At 35.0% G+C, this 15,078-nt stretch overlaps 1 protein-coding gene across 8 annotated transcripts; it reads right to left on the bottom strand.

The window, feature by feature from the left end:
* Positions 1 to 954: 954 nt before the first annotated feature.
* LOC107877169 (protein SPIRAL1-like 1) lies at positions 955 to 11,044 on the bottom strand. 8 transcript variants are annotated; one of them, XR_007052282.1, is made up of 6 exons: positions 10,674 to 11,044; positions 9,139 to 9,839; positions 8,581 to 8,700; positions 2,824 to 4,688; positions 1,939 to 2,208; positions 955 to 1,214 (listed from the first exon to the last, which is right to left on the bottom strand). XR_007052282.1 is itself a non-coding variant. In XM_016723894.2 (4 exons), exons 3-4 carry the CDS (start codon positions 2,194 to 2,196, stop codon positions 1,011 to 1,013), a joined length of 462 nt encoding a protein of 153 aa, XP_016579380.2. In that variant the 5' UTR covers positions 2,197 to 2,208; positions 2,824 to 2,882; positions 8,581 to 9,103; the 3' UTR covers positions 955 to 1,010. The 8 variants fall into 8 exon arrangements, 1 of the variants encoding a protein (XP_016579380.2); XR_007052286.1 differs by having other exon boundaries at positions 9,226 to 9,839; XR_007052285.1 differs by lacking the exon at positions 9,139 to 9,839 and having other exon boundaries at positions 10,674 to 11,040.
* Between the last annotated feature and the right edge of the window lie 4,034 nt (positions 11,045 to 15,078).

Here is a 15,078-nt window from a genome sequence, read left to right as displayed (position 1 = left end):
TACCTAGAATAAAATAGAACGGCATAATCAGCATAGGACAAATAATTAATTTTTGGACTCCATTTTGGTATCTTATATCCATTAAAGTAAGGGTATCTGAAGAGGTTTTTTAAGCTTCTGGTCAAGAGTTCAGCAGCTATAATAAACAAAATGAAGGAAAAAAGAATCTTCCTGCTTTAACCCTCTTAGAAGATTGGAAAAAATCAAAAGGTTGCCCATTTAAAAGCATTGTATACCAGTTATTGCTCACCACCATGTCAATGATCCTTTCAGAGAATCCAAAACCTCTTAGAACTTTGGTTAGAAAGAACCATTAGACTCTATCATAAGTTTTAGTCATATCCAGTTTTACAACCACACTATGCAACTGGTTTCTCCTGCTAATATGTCTTATGATCTTCCAAGCTAACAATATATTTTCTGTTATGCTCTTCCCTTTCAAAAAAATTGATTGGTTAGGTAAAATAATAGCTGATAAGACAACAACCAATCTCTCATGCACTACACTAGAGATTATTTTCTACACTAGAGATTATTTTGTTATAGAAAGTGCTTAGGTTGATTGATCTTAAATCACTACAAAAAAAAATGGGTCAAATTGCGGAAGTTATTTTTAAGAAAACCCCCGCAAATTGCGATTCCAACAGTTCCCAAAATCCCCACAATACGAGTCATCACAAATAATTTGCGATAATTTTTTTTCGACTGCCATAATTAATTTGCGGCAGTTTAAAACCTCCACAATTTTTAAATAAAAATTACGGCGATTTAAAACTTCCGCAATTTTTATTTTTTAATTTGCAATAACAAATTATAAATTGTAATTTTAGCTCAAATTTCATTGTTCCTTTAGGCATAACCTACAATCCAATATTTATTCAATTCATATATCATTAACACAATATGACCAATTAAACATTGTAATTCACAAGCATATCAAAAATACATTGAACATTAAACTTCAAAATTAAATTTTAACATTAGCATCTTCAAAATTCAAATTTTCAACATTAACTAGTATCTTCAAACTCCAAAATCAAATTTAAACACAAAACCTTCAATATTCTAAGATTCACTCCAACCACACAATTACATATCATAATTGAATATCCAAGACAATTTGCAACGAAATCAACGACTATCATTAGGATCACTATCATCATGTGGTCTCCTTGCATCCATGGCGAAATGGGTCCACTAGCCGCATCACTTGGCTACATAAAAATACAAAGTATAAAAACCAATCAGATAACTTTCAGTCTTTATTACATTTATATCTGCGTACAACTAAAAATAACATCATGATAAATATAAATAAATCAATCAACAACTACTCCATGCTATAGTTTCAAATTACTCAATCAGTTAATCAAACTAGAAACTTAAGTACCATTCAACATACAGGTAATATCAAATTAGGAATCTAAGTACCATTTAACATGCAGGTAACATCTAGCTTTAAAAGAGTGATTTGGTGTAGAGATTCCATCAAAATACCTTTCCTTCCTTTCAGTCCACACACATCATTTAAGATCACTACACCTTGCACATCTCTCAAACTTATTCTTCCAAAAAAAAATCCAGAAAATCAAGATAGCAGGTAGGAGGTGTTTATATAACTGAATACAATGAACTTTCAAAATTGAATGGTCGGATAGGTACTTGAATAGATGACTAATCATAAGCTCCCTCGAATAAAGTTATCATCCTATCAAATTGATTAAAAGAAGGAACTTTGAAGTTATCTATGATTATACCTAAGCATAGTCGTGATTGTCAATTGTTTCGGAATTACAAGACTTTCATTTGTGAAGGGTGAGAAAGCAAGCTATTTATATTACTCTACCTTGAATGATCAAAATATTTCTACAGCAAACAATAAAAATGAACTAGACAGGCATTTCAAAGACATCATCCTAATTAACACGAGGGCAATACCGTGATAAAGTTGCCTTTGTTTTGACCATCTGACCCAAAATGGTTTCTCGAAGCGGTGCTCTGAATACCAGCAGGAATTTGCTTAGTAGCGTCAACTGCAGCAGAACCAGCAGGCTTTGAAGCTGGCTCCTTATTTATTGTCGGCCCTTCACTTTGAACAACTAGTGCATTTGTCGTGGTTGATTTTGGCGCCTCACCGCTTCCAAATAAGTATCCCAATGAACTTTGCCCTCCTCCATAGCTGACTCTCCGGCCCATATCTCCAATTCTCTGTTGTTAAAGAGTTACAGGAACAACATGATTCAAGAAAAAAGCAAGATGTAGAAGCAGGCCATATGCATTAAAGATGAGAGAAACTTTCAAATAATTTAGTGAAGATGAAATGCACCAAGCAACAATATAAAACGAGGAGCACGGCAGATAATCAAGCAACAGACATAAGGAAAGCCACTTTGAGTGGAGACTATGACGCTCCTACTAACTAATCTATTTATAATTTAGAAAAGAAACATCAGTATCATAATGCTGGTAAAAAACATGAAGAACCAAGAAAATATTAATAGAGCTGCCTGCCGCCTCCTATGCTTATTAAAAATTGAGGGCATTGCCATTACCAACCTTCTATCAGCTTCAGAGCTCAACAAACCATTAACAAAAGAACCTTAATGAGACCTTATTTAACTGTCCTAATTTAACTTGGTACATATATATAATGGTTAGAATGGAAATTCTATTGCATTTGAACGAATACGGAGAAGCAAATATGTTGTTAACAGGATGTTGGATGCCGAATAACGTTCTTGTTCTGGCTTTGTTACTCTGTGATATATGCGAACAAAACAACCCCTAAAGAAACTCAGAAAAGTATATGGCTCATTTACGTACCCATTCAGCTGAGACACATCTTCCCAAATCTGAGGTTTCTGTAATTTATCTCTGCAAACCTGATAAAAGGCAGAATACAGATGAAATGCTAGAATTATCAATACTCTATGCATTTACTGTTTTCGCGTCAACTAGACATTTTTAATATGGGTAGATTTCTTGCTTAGTTACTCAACTAATAGTTATTATCTTAATTTGAGAATAACTATTAGTTGAGTGACCACATGAGAAATCAACTCTTTGTAACATGCCTGAAGTCTAGGAACACCGTCGGTCATTAAGATAGTTATCATTCCATAGTCTGTATGAGCTCCACATCCATGCATATATTGATCACAATAGTCTATCTCACCTGCAACTGATAATAACAAAGGATGGTATGTTCAAGATGATACATTGAATCATATGACCTACTCCCTCTGTTTCATTTTATATGATGCCTTTTCACTGCGCACATAAGTGTTGAAAAGAAGAAAAGATTTGAAACATGTAGGTAAATTGTGATAAAAGACAATATTTACTCCTGTTGATAACAAGCAATCACGATTTGACACTGATAAATTTTGAAAGGTTATTTACAGCATCAACAGACGCTTCAGCTGGGCCTCTAAAATAATTTAAGGCCCCCTTAATTAGCCGTCTATAACCTTGCTCAGGTGCTATCAAGCGAGGCTGGTAACCGTCTGCCTCTGAAACAACTTTCCTCACATTTTGCACAGAGAGATATTGGTCAAAGGGGAGTTTTCTCAAAGCAGCAGGTAGTTGGTTGTCAAAAACTCCATAAATTCGATCATCACCAGGTTGAATGATTACCAAAAAGAGAAAATACATGTTAAATAAAGTCTAGGTTAAGAGCAATAAACTGGAAATTCATCTTGAATCAGTACAAGCAAGGTTATCCTTACAGACAAGATAGATGTGTGTGGCATGTCTACTGAAATGTGTTGTCAATTCCTTGAGTTTTATTGGTGATCTCTTTTCACCCTTTGCCAAAGTCCTCCTTGTGTTTCAAATTTTCTTGTGCTTTATGGTTCTCCACTATGGTTTCTTTGATTTTTTGAAGTACTTACGATACTGAAAGTTAGATTTGGTGGTCTCTTTTCACCCTTTAACAAAAATCATCTTTCCACTCTACACCCCCCCCCCCCCCCCCCCCCAAAAAAACAAACAAAAACCAAAGAAGTACCATAGACAGAAGTTGAGTTGAAAGAGAAAAGGTAGGTGCAAACAAAACATGTAAGGAGAGATGAGCTTTCCAAATTTCGGTACTAACGTCATGCGAATGAATCCAAAAGGTCCAACCGACAAACCTTAAGGATATGAAATGAGTAAACAAATATAATTAAACCCCTTTAGAGACTCTTGCACATCAATGTGGGTCAGGCAAATTTTCTAACACTTAAGAGAAAATAACCACAATATGGCAAACTAGCACATTCTTTGGCCTAGTTTCCCTAATTTTGGAAATAAAGGGAAAAAAATCCACTTACCCTCCATCTAGATGCTCCTTAAATATCTTATCAAAAGAACGACAAAGTTCAAAAATAGTATACAGTTGAGCTTGAAATAGACAACATTAGCATAGAACTCTTTTACATTTTGAAAACTTTTCTCAATTGGATCCCCAATGAAACACATGCAACAACTATCAACCAATATCCTATAAAAATTAAGCCAGTGGGTTTGAAGCTTCTCCAAAGGTTGCCTCTTTTCCTTGTTAAAATGTTTGTCATGAGGCGGTCATACAATCTTGCACATTTGAGTGAGATGAAGGTTTCTTGATCAGAGTAGTCATCATCCAACATATGGTCCACTTTTGGGAAACGTTAGAATTTAATTCCTCGACCATTTTAAAGATTACATACCTAGAAAGAAGCAAGCATGTCAAATAAGTATATAGGTATGTAAAGCAATGTATTATCACACAATTTGATCAAAGAAATAGGTAGCATAGGCATCAGACAGATTAGTGAGAAGCTACTATGTTTGACACAGTTCCAGTTCCTTCATCACGATCGCATCATGTTACATCATGATCACAGTGGCTAATATTTTTCAGAACATTCAATGCATCACGATTGCAACATTGTTTGCTGCAATTTACAAGAGTAATATTTTTAAATATTTTTATCCATTACATTGTGATATTTTTTGCCACGCGATTGGTAGGGTTTTCTTCTTCATTACTTCAATTTTCATTCGTGCATGTTGGTTTAAAACTGTTAAAGGGAAACAACACAGGAATTCAATTGAAAAGCTGGCCGCAGAAACAAAGATGGGAGTTTAAAGAAGAGAATACGCAAAGCGGTTGATTATTTTCTTGTAAAAGCCATCTGTATTGATCATCAAATTAGCAACTTAAATAGTTGCTATTACAACTAAAAATAGGACAAAGAAACAAACTATTTCTATCAAAATTAAAATAGCTAATTAGTTTCCTACCAAAGATAGGACTCCTAATTTAACTAGGATTTGTACGTGAGAAGAAAAACTGGAGAAAAAAGAAAAAACAGTTGCATTCTTAAAGCAACTTTCAACACTCCTCCTTACTTTATGAAATGCAAACACCAATCCTTAGAAGCTCGAACTTGCTGATTGGAAGTGGCTTAGTGAACAGGTCTTCTAGCTATGGCAAATTTGAAGGTTGCAGAGGAAGAGAAGTCATTTGTTGTGGTAGTGACTGCTGCTGCTGAACTTGCTGCATGTTTTGTTGATATGCATGTTGCTGATTACTTGCAAAAAGAGATGGATGTGGACCATGAGGAAGAGGAGGAGCTCCTAAAGGCATTGAAACTGGCACCGAAGTCTTCTGTTCTCCTTGAGGTGATGAATCAAGTGATGGGATAGATAGAGGCACTACAGTTCCAACTCCAGGTATTGTACCCTCAGTTTGTAATATACCGGAGGCAAATGCTCCAGGGGTTGAGGGGGCCTCAAGACCTGGAAAATTACCAGGCATGCGACCAAGAACATTGTTTTGATCACCCAAACCTTGTTGTCCTAAATTGAATTTATCACGAGCGGAGTCTCCAGGCCTATTTTTGCACCAGAACTTTGTTGTCTGATCATTGTTGTCTAACCAATTGGGTGCCATGAAAGATCCCAAACACCAGTTTCACGTGCATTTGTAATTTCTACTTGAGGAGCTTCATGCCCCACAAGACAATGAAATATTGAACCATCATAGCTTCCGCTGACGAAATATTCTTCATGAAACGGATGCCAGGCCAACAATGTCACATTCTTCTGATACCCACGGAACGACTCAAGCTCCTTCATAGCCCTTATGTCATAAAGCTTGATAATTTGATCCTTGGAAGCAGTAAGGATCCAGTTACCATTCTGATTCCACTTCACGCATAGAACGGTATTCTTATGCCCGTGAAATGACGAAGGCTCCTTCCCTGACTTGGCATCCCAAAGTTTAACAAGATTATCTTTTCCATCAGATAACGAGCGCTCTTCTTGGCAGCTTGTGAAGTCCCATACTTTAACGGTAGATACATCAGAACTGGCCTCAACTTCAAAATCATTTTTTTCTACATCTGGATTTCCAGGGTTGATGTCATCATCCTTCGAGTCATCAGATGGAAGTCCAGAAATATTATCTAGCTTCTCCCTAGACACAGCAGCAACAGCTTCCTTGGGATATACTTTCTCCCAGCTGTCAGTGACGAAAAAGTCGGTTCCTTGACTATCATTAAGCAAGTCAATGTAGTCAACTTTGAAATCACAACCAGGAGAAAGCCAACCTTCATCATCAGGTGGAATGTCTTCTTTTAGCAGAGGTGGCTCCACACACAACTGGTGAAATCCACGCTCTTCTTCTAATGGATTTAATGAGAAACTTCTGTCTCTCATTTTGACTTTAAATGGGTCTTGTCCAGATGCTTCCTTGATCAAGCAGTGTTTATCTTCGAAATACAATTTGAAACCTTTTTCTAATAACTGACCAACACTTAACAAGTTCTGATCCAAATTGGGTACATAAAGAACATCAGAAATTATTTTAGTGCCTGATTGTGTTTCAATTGTAATGGCTCCCATTCCTTTTGCTGGAATATAACCACCATGGCCGATTCTAACTTTTGTAGTTTTAGTATGCCTCAAATCTTTAAAAAAATCTTTATCGCAAGTCATATGATTTGTGCATCCGCTATCGATCAGCCACGACTCGCTTGAGACACTGCTTGTTAAACATGATGCGACAAAGAGTTGATCTTCTTCCTGTTCATCAACAACTCGAGCCTCTGCATCTTGCTGCTGAGTTTTGTTTTTGCAGATGATCGCTTCATGCCTAAGCTGATTGCACTTAGTGCACTTAGCATCAGGCCTTTTCCAACACTTAAAAGGTGCATGTCCGAGCTTGCCGCAATGCTTACAAGGAGGGTAGTTTCCTTTGAAACCACCTGTTTTATTTTTGTTGTTGTGCGCTGCACCTTCTTCATCAGTTGAATGGTACTTCTTATTCTTCTTCTTAGAGCGTCCATCATCATGATGCTTGACTGGTAAGGCACCTTCGACATCTCCTCCTTGTCTCATAACACGTCGTTGTTCTTGCGCTTGAAAAGCACTTAAGAGCTCTGCAAGTGTTATCTTAGACAAGTCCTTAGTATTTTCTAAGGTTGATATGGTAGCCTCAAATCTTTCAGGTGCCGTTACTAGGATTTTCTCAACGATCCCTGAATCATTGAAAGTGGAACCCAACAATCTGATGTGATTTGCTAAATTAAGAAGTCTGTTAGAGTACTCCTTTATGGTTTCACTTTCTTTCATCCTTTGCAGCTCAAACTCACGTACCAGATTCATCACTTGCATCCCTCAAATCTTTTCATCTCCTTCATAATCAGTCTTGAGATAATCCCATATCTCTTTCGCTGATTGCAGAGACATGATAAGAGTTAAGATATTAGATGAAACTGCAGTAAATAAGCATGCCATTGCTTTGATTTCCTCATTTTCCTCTCCTTGTGAGTTTTAATCTGCGCCACAGTGAGATTGTCCGACAAGGGAGCTATTTCGTATTCATCTTCAACAGCTTCCCAGAGATCCAAAGCTTGCGGATATATTCGCATTCTAACTGTCCAGATTTGATAACTTTCTCCATCGAAAGTTGGTGGTGCCATTGAAGAAAAATTTGCTTCTCCGTTCATGGTATCCACTGGATCAGATTGATGCAAACACCCACAAGTCCCTTAGGATTAAAGCTTTGATACCAATTGTTAGTTTAAAACCGTTAAAGGGAAACAACGCAGGAATTCAATTGAAAAGCTGGCCGCAGAAACAGATGGGAGTTCAAAGAAGAGAATACGCAAAGCGGTTGATTATTTTCTTGTAAAAGCCATCTCTATTGATCATCAAATTAGCAACTTAAATAGTTGCTATTACAACTGAAAATAGGACAAAGAAACAACCTATTTCTATCAAAATTAAAATAGCTAATTAGTTTCCTACCAAAGATAGAACTCCTAATTTAACTAGGATTTGTACGTAAAAAGAAAAGTTCGGGAAAAAAAGAAAAAACTGTTGCATTCTTAAAGCAACTTTCAACAGTGCATTTTATCAAACATGATGTGGACATCACTTTTCTTTTCCCTCTTTTAGAGCATTATAGAATTTTATTGCTTCAAATTAGTATATACACACACCCATCATATCATAATTTACACAGACTCTAGATTCACTAAGCAATTACTGAGATAAAGGAAAATCATTCAATCAACAGTAGCAATGAGAGATATAGAAGTCAGAGCTTACGCCTGCATCAACAGCAATAGGCCTTCCAAGGTGGTCCAATTCCGCTTCAAGTTCATCTATGTTTTAATTGATAAGTGAGGTGATACTTGGTATTCTTGCCTTGATAAATTGTTCCAAGTGCTGAAATGGAAGCAATCTGAATATGAACTCTACTTAGCTTAATTAGGAACGCTTTACATGAAAAGAACTAAAGAAATAACTTTGACAATAGTTTTGCAAGGTACTCTGAACCCATTTTACTAGCCAGATGCCCATACTTCGGACTGGTGAGATTTGGGGAAGGTGAGAGCTGTCAATCTGTTTTGGCGAAGAGAGAAAATGGTTTGCCCAATTAAAAAAGAAGGGAAAATATTTGGCCAATTAAAAAAAAAGAAAAAATATTTTTTCGATTAATAGCAGGGCTTTAAAATCTCCAATTTATAGCGGGGTTTAAAAACCTCAAAAATTTACAAATTTTAATGACAGTATTTTAACCCCCGCAAATAAACTCCCGCAATATTACTGTTTTTTAGTGAATCCCCAAAATTAGTCACTCTTTTTTTGATATGAGAAATATACCTAGGTAGTTATTGGCCACAAAAGAAAGCTTTCACCATGGTAGTGATGTCCTCCTTGATAATGTTTCAGATATTTTTGAAAAATTACCTTGAGAGACCATCAAGACCATTTGTACTATCTTCAATTAAGGAAAAAAATCACATGTTTGACTTCATATTTTGTGGGCCTCTTCTACAGCGCTCCATTTTGCTCCCTTGAAATGAGGTTTGGGATGCACTGTACCATAGAAAAATCATTCTCTTCTTGAGTGTCTTCGAATTATTCCATGAAAACTGCAACTGCCTCTTCACTAATATTCTGGGTTGATGTGATTATACCCCCTTGTCTGGTTTGTATCTTAAAAACATTTAACTTCGTTCTTCTTTATTTAACATAATACTAAAAGAACTCGATATTTTTTTATTCATTCTTGAACCACCTCATGCCTGATTTTTGTTTCTAGAATTCCCCTCTATGCAAATACCTTTTCAAATCAGTTTCTGCCTTGCTAAGTGCTGCCCTATTCTCATGGGATGAGGAGTTCTCCAGTTGCACCTCCATTGCTTTGATAATGTCTTCCAAAGTAGCAACCTATTGAAAAACATTACCAAAAGTGTTCTTGCTCCATCGAGCAAGAGCAGACTTTACCTTTTTTAACTTTCATGAACTATAGCAAATGGGGGCCCTGCATCACTTTCCAACTTCCAATGCTCTTCTGCAAGCTAATGAAAATCTTATATAAAAATTTAGAAACTTAAAAGGTCTCATAATTTGATCCTGAGATGAATATTAACTTGTAAATGGGCATGATCTGGGCCTTGCCTGATTAAATGGTGCACTTCACTGTCTGGTAAGCCTGATTAAATTCATAAAGTCATTATTGCCAAAGACTCAGCCAATTCTCTCAAAAATGCATGCCTCTTCAATCCTACCATTCCACCAAGTGTACTTACTAGTAATGAAACTTAGCTCATTCAATGAACATGAGTTGATATATTGAGCAAAATCTGCAGTCTCATATTTAGCGATTGGTAAGGCTTCCAATTTTTTTGGATTCATCTAGGATAGTGTTAAAATCACCTTCTACCAATCATGGATCATTTGAATCGACTGCTAGTTTCTCTAATTTTTTTCATAACTCCAATTCTCTAAAGCACTACTTCTGGCATAGACATCACTTACTTTGTATGAATTATTAGAACCTTTAGTTTGAATTTAATGGTCATATGTTGAATGAAGGTTGGTCTCCTACTCCTCTCATTCCCCATCCCAAAAAATAAAAATCTTGATTGCACTGTTAACTCTAGCATTTTACTTTCCCAACTTTCTTCCACATTCCTCTATCATTGTTGGACTTTGAAAAGGCTCAAAAAGAGCTTTATATATATAATGCTTCCTTCTTCTTAAATCTATTATTAGTCTCTCAAAAGATTTCCGAGTTCTAACAAATCTGATATTTCAAAAATAATACTTTATTAATAATTGGTTAGAGTTGTTGAGGTTCGCTACCATTCTCCTTATTAGAACATAGAAGCTTGAGATGTTGAATTTTGTACCTTCTTTGTCCTAACTTTCAGTTGACTTGTTTGTCTTGGGGACATGTCTTCTTTCCTGCTGATGTCTTCCACTGCGTCTCTTTTATCCATCTTCTTCTGTTTTGATATTTTTCTTATCGTTGGGACTTTTTTGCCCTCTTGGCTATGACGTTCTTCTAGTCTATCCTTTTATTATATTGCTGCCTCATTCTCTGCTACCTCATTCTTCTTTAAGGGTTATTGCTCTAATGTCTCATTTGATGTACATTCCTGCTCATATTCTCCTGTGATTGAGACAATTGTCTTTTGCTTGCTTAATTCTGAGCTAACATTTTCTTCTTCTTGTTCGTTCTCCAATCTATTCACTTGTAGACTCTTCTCTCTTGGCTTTTTTATGAACTTTGTCACTGCACTAGAGGATCTCCATTTTTTTATTCTTTGAACTCAAAATCACAGGAATGTGATTGTACACAGCTAATTTTGTCCCTTCCAAAGTCTAATTTTATCCATTTTTAGCTCATTTTATCATGCATTCTTATCCATATGATTATACCCCACAAAAATACAAAAAAATAACAATCCCTAACAAATTTTTATTTTTGTTTTAATTATCCTAACAACTTATCCAATTAAAAGACAACACCTCACCCACTACCCCACCCTCCACCCATGTGATCCTCCCCTCCTTTTCTTGTCCACAAAGAAAGAATATATGTGGGACCCATCGAAATTCCCACATGATAACAAATTCACGCCTATTATATACGGACAAAATGACAAAAGAAAGGGGGAGACTCATTCTTTCATCATCATCTTCTTCATAATAATAACAATCACCAAATCATCTTCCTCACAAGAACAAAAAAAACGAGGGAGAGAGAGAGAATCGCGCGAGAGAAAAAGGGTCTGGACAATGGGAGTCCGGCATAAATCGTGCTGGTGAACAGTAATGGAGTGAACAGTAACGGCATGAACAATAACGGTGTGAATGGTAACGGCGTGAACAGTGACAGTGAACAGTGTTGGTGAAAAGTGACGGTGAACGGTCATTATTTCTCATTGTCGAGTTGGATTGTTGGTTTTAAGGTTAGGCTCGAGGTTTTCGGGTACGAACTTTCTTTATTCGAATAACATTGAGTTTGAAAGCTTCAAATTGCGGTCGAATTCTACTCTCTTTCTCTTTTTATTTCATTGTTTATTATATTTGGTGTTGGATTGAATATTGTGTGTTATTTGATCCTTGTTGGTGATGAATGCATGCTTATTTTGACTCGTGGTTGGTTTGCTTGATTATGGTTTGGTGAAATGGTATCTCGTTTGAGAATTGAAATTGATTGTTTGGGGATGGAATTGAGAAATTGATAAAAAAGTTGAATTTAGATTAAATTTGATTTATTGTTGTTTTGTTTAATTCGTAATGAGCATGAATATTGTTGGAATGTGATAGAATTATGATATGTTAAAATGGATAGGCGAATGTAGGTTCGGTAGGCAAATTTTAGGAATAAGTTTTCTTGTTGCATGTTTGAATGTGGAATTTGAGTTGAATGGTTTGGTTTTAGTTCTTGCATTTGGAAATGTATTCATTTAACCGGGGAATGCCCTGAGGGACTTGAATTGATTTATCCGGGGAATGCCCCGAAGTATCATGTACATAGATGAGGCTCCTGATCAAGGCCCGAGGCATCGGGTAAGGCATTGGAGCATAGTTTAGGATTATTCTAGAATAGGATTTACATTTTCGCATTTTTCTATTTTGGGGATTATATAATTCGAACTGGACATTATTTTGATTTTGAATTTTGTTTTGATTTGTTTGTTTGCTTGTTTTGTGTGTTTCTGTGGTTTATACATTTTATACTGTCAAATTAGCCGATATGCTCCACCAAGAGACCGTGGTCGAACCACGGGATCGAGGGGTGCCGAACACCTTCCCCTCAGTCAACAGAATTCCTTAGCTGGAATCTCTATTCGTGGATCAGTTTTAGAGTCAAACTGTTTTGAAAAAGAATTTTCAAAGGAGACTTGGCACACCCAATTTATGTCAAGTGGCAACTTTGAATTTAATTGTAAAAGATCCTTTTCGAAACAATTTTCACCTTTTGTCACATAATAATAAAAACCCTTTCGAAACTTAAAAATGATCTATTGGTAGTAAAAAGGGGGTGTCACAGTGATCACCTGCTTTTGACTTCTGATTAGTACTAATTGTCTGAGCTTTATTTTTATTCTCTACTATCCTATTCTCCTTTTCTTTTTCTAGTGCTTCAAACTTATTCCCCGTCTACACCACTTATGCTCTCATATGTTGTTGTCTTGGATTTCACACCATCTCTCTTCTTCTACCCCTTCTGACTCCATTTCTTCTCCTTTGTTCTTGTTTTGCACTTCTCTGCCTTTTTCTTTTTACTTCCCTTCCATCTGCTTCTCAGTTTTGTTTTTGCTTTTATCATCTTTTTGTTGACCCTTGCCATTTCTTTCTTTGTTTTTATTCTCTTTTTCCAGAAAAAAAAAAACCCACACCAATAAGCTTAAGCACTAAATTTTCTTGAAGCAAAAAACACAAAAGAAAAAATGAGAGAGAAAGAAAGAGCTTCCTTTGCAAAATCAATAACAACAACAACAATTTATTCGATCTCCGACGCTTCTTTCAATTTTTCAACTCCTCGATTCGACTCTAAAATTAAGCAAATCTAAAATAAAATTAACAACATATACTTTTTCATTTTCAATTTCAAATTAAGAAGAAAGATTATTGTAGATTCTTCTTTGATCAGTTTAGATCTGATTCGGATCCTATGGCTTGAAATTCACGTAATATTTGTTTGCGCTCATCTTCTTCACCATCTTGTTGCCTCTCCGATTGTCAAAAAAATGAAAGGTGAAAATTTACAGATAAGGGAAAGAGAAAAGAGAAAGGAGAATGAAAAAGGAAAGAGAAAAGGGAAATATTAAAGGAAAAGGAAAAATAATTAATTTTTTTATAATAAAAATAGAATATTCGGTGGTAATATGACGTGGCATAACGTGGACACGAGTGATATCACTTCCCAATACACATGTGGTTGTGAGTTTTTAAGGGGGTAATAATTACAATTTTAAATAGATCAGGGGGTCATAGGACTCCCCTAAAGATGAAGTGTGTAGTTGGGATTTTGAGCATAGGTTAGAGGGGTTTTAGATCATTTTCTCTTGATATAATAAAAATTTTATTTTATATCGTTGATATATTTGAAATTAATAATGAATATTAAAATTAACTATTAATATATTGAGTTTAATATCATTAATAACATAAAACTTAAATATTTCCTTTTGAAAGTTAGCATCCCCATACAAATAATATTATATTATAATAAAATTATTTGAGCACATTAGATAATATTGTGATCTGTATTGATCTGTAATATGTACAAAAAAATATATCATTATCAAAATATATATTTGACATAATTATTAGTAGTTAACTAACTTCCTTTTAAATGTAGTTAGAAAAATAAAGAACTAATGAATGATATGTTTTAGAGTTACACACATGCATTTTTTTTTTATAAAATTTTATCTGAAACATGAATGTCATAACAAATAAATTAATGTCATAACCATTGGATGAGACAAAAACTGAGACCTTAAGTCACAATGAGGCTTAGGATCCTGGACCAAAAATAAAAGAGAAGATGTTACATGTTTATTTGACAAAAAGAGACATTGTATATATTTATTTGCTAATGCATGCAATAGGGGCGACTCAAGCATATTGGTGGTCTCAGGCAAAAATCAAACGGAGACCTTAAATTTAAAAAAAAAAAACTATTTTTTTTACTAACTCTATTTTTAAAATTTTATAATCGATTTTTCTAATTATTCTTTTTTAAGTAATAATATAATGAATGCATTTAATCTTTCTTGAAACATAATAGTCTCAATATATGAACTTCTAATAATTCTTTCCTTTTATATAAAAAAAATTAATTTTTCTATATATAATATTAATTTTTTTAAAAAAAATCTATAATTTATTATCGTAAAAAATGAGGCTCCTCAAATTTGGGAGCCTAAAGCGGCCGCCAATTTTTTTTAAGGTAGAACCGCCCCTGGCATGCAAAAATAAATTCTCTCTATCTTTTTTTCTCCTCGTCACATATATATATTACTATGAAATCATTCTATAACTATCTACATAAAAAATGCAAAAACTTGCATAAATAATTTATTTTACACATCAAGAAAATAATATTTCATTATTAAGTTAAATTCAATTGCACATACAAACGGAGAAAGATCTCAACAAAACTTATTTCTTTTGTCAATGAGAAAATGGTCAAAAGCCCCCCAACCTTTACCCCAAATCCCAACTACACACTTATACTTTGCAAGGGTCCCATGACACCCCTGAACTATTTTAAAATAAAATTATTACCCCCCC

The sequence above is a fragment of the Capsicum annuum genome, chromosome 1 (assembly GCF_002878395.1).
Source record: "Capsicum annuum cultivar UCD-10X-F1 chromosome 1, UCD10Xv1.1, whole genome shotgun sequence".
NCBI lineage: Eukaryota > Viridiplantae > Streptophyta > Magnoliopsida > Solanales > Solanaceae > Capsicum > Capsicum annuum.
This window is presented reverse-complemented; position numbering and strand designations above follow the sequence as displayed.

Excerpts from the sequence above, each read along its gene's own strand:
- LOC107877169 (XM_016723894.2), bottom strand. The coding sequence starts at position 2,196 with ATGGGCCGGAGAGTCAGCTATGGAGGAGGGCAAAGTTCATTGGGATAC. Across the intron at positions 1,215-1,938 it reads ACAAAGGCAACTTTATCACG|CCAAGTGATGCGGCTAGTGG; the intron begins GTATTGCCCTCG and ends ATTTTTATGTAG.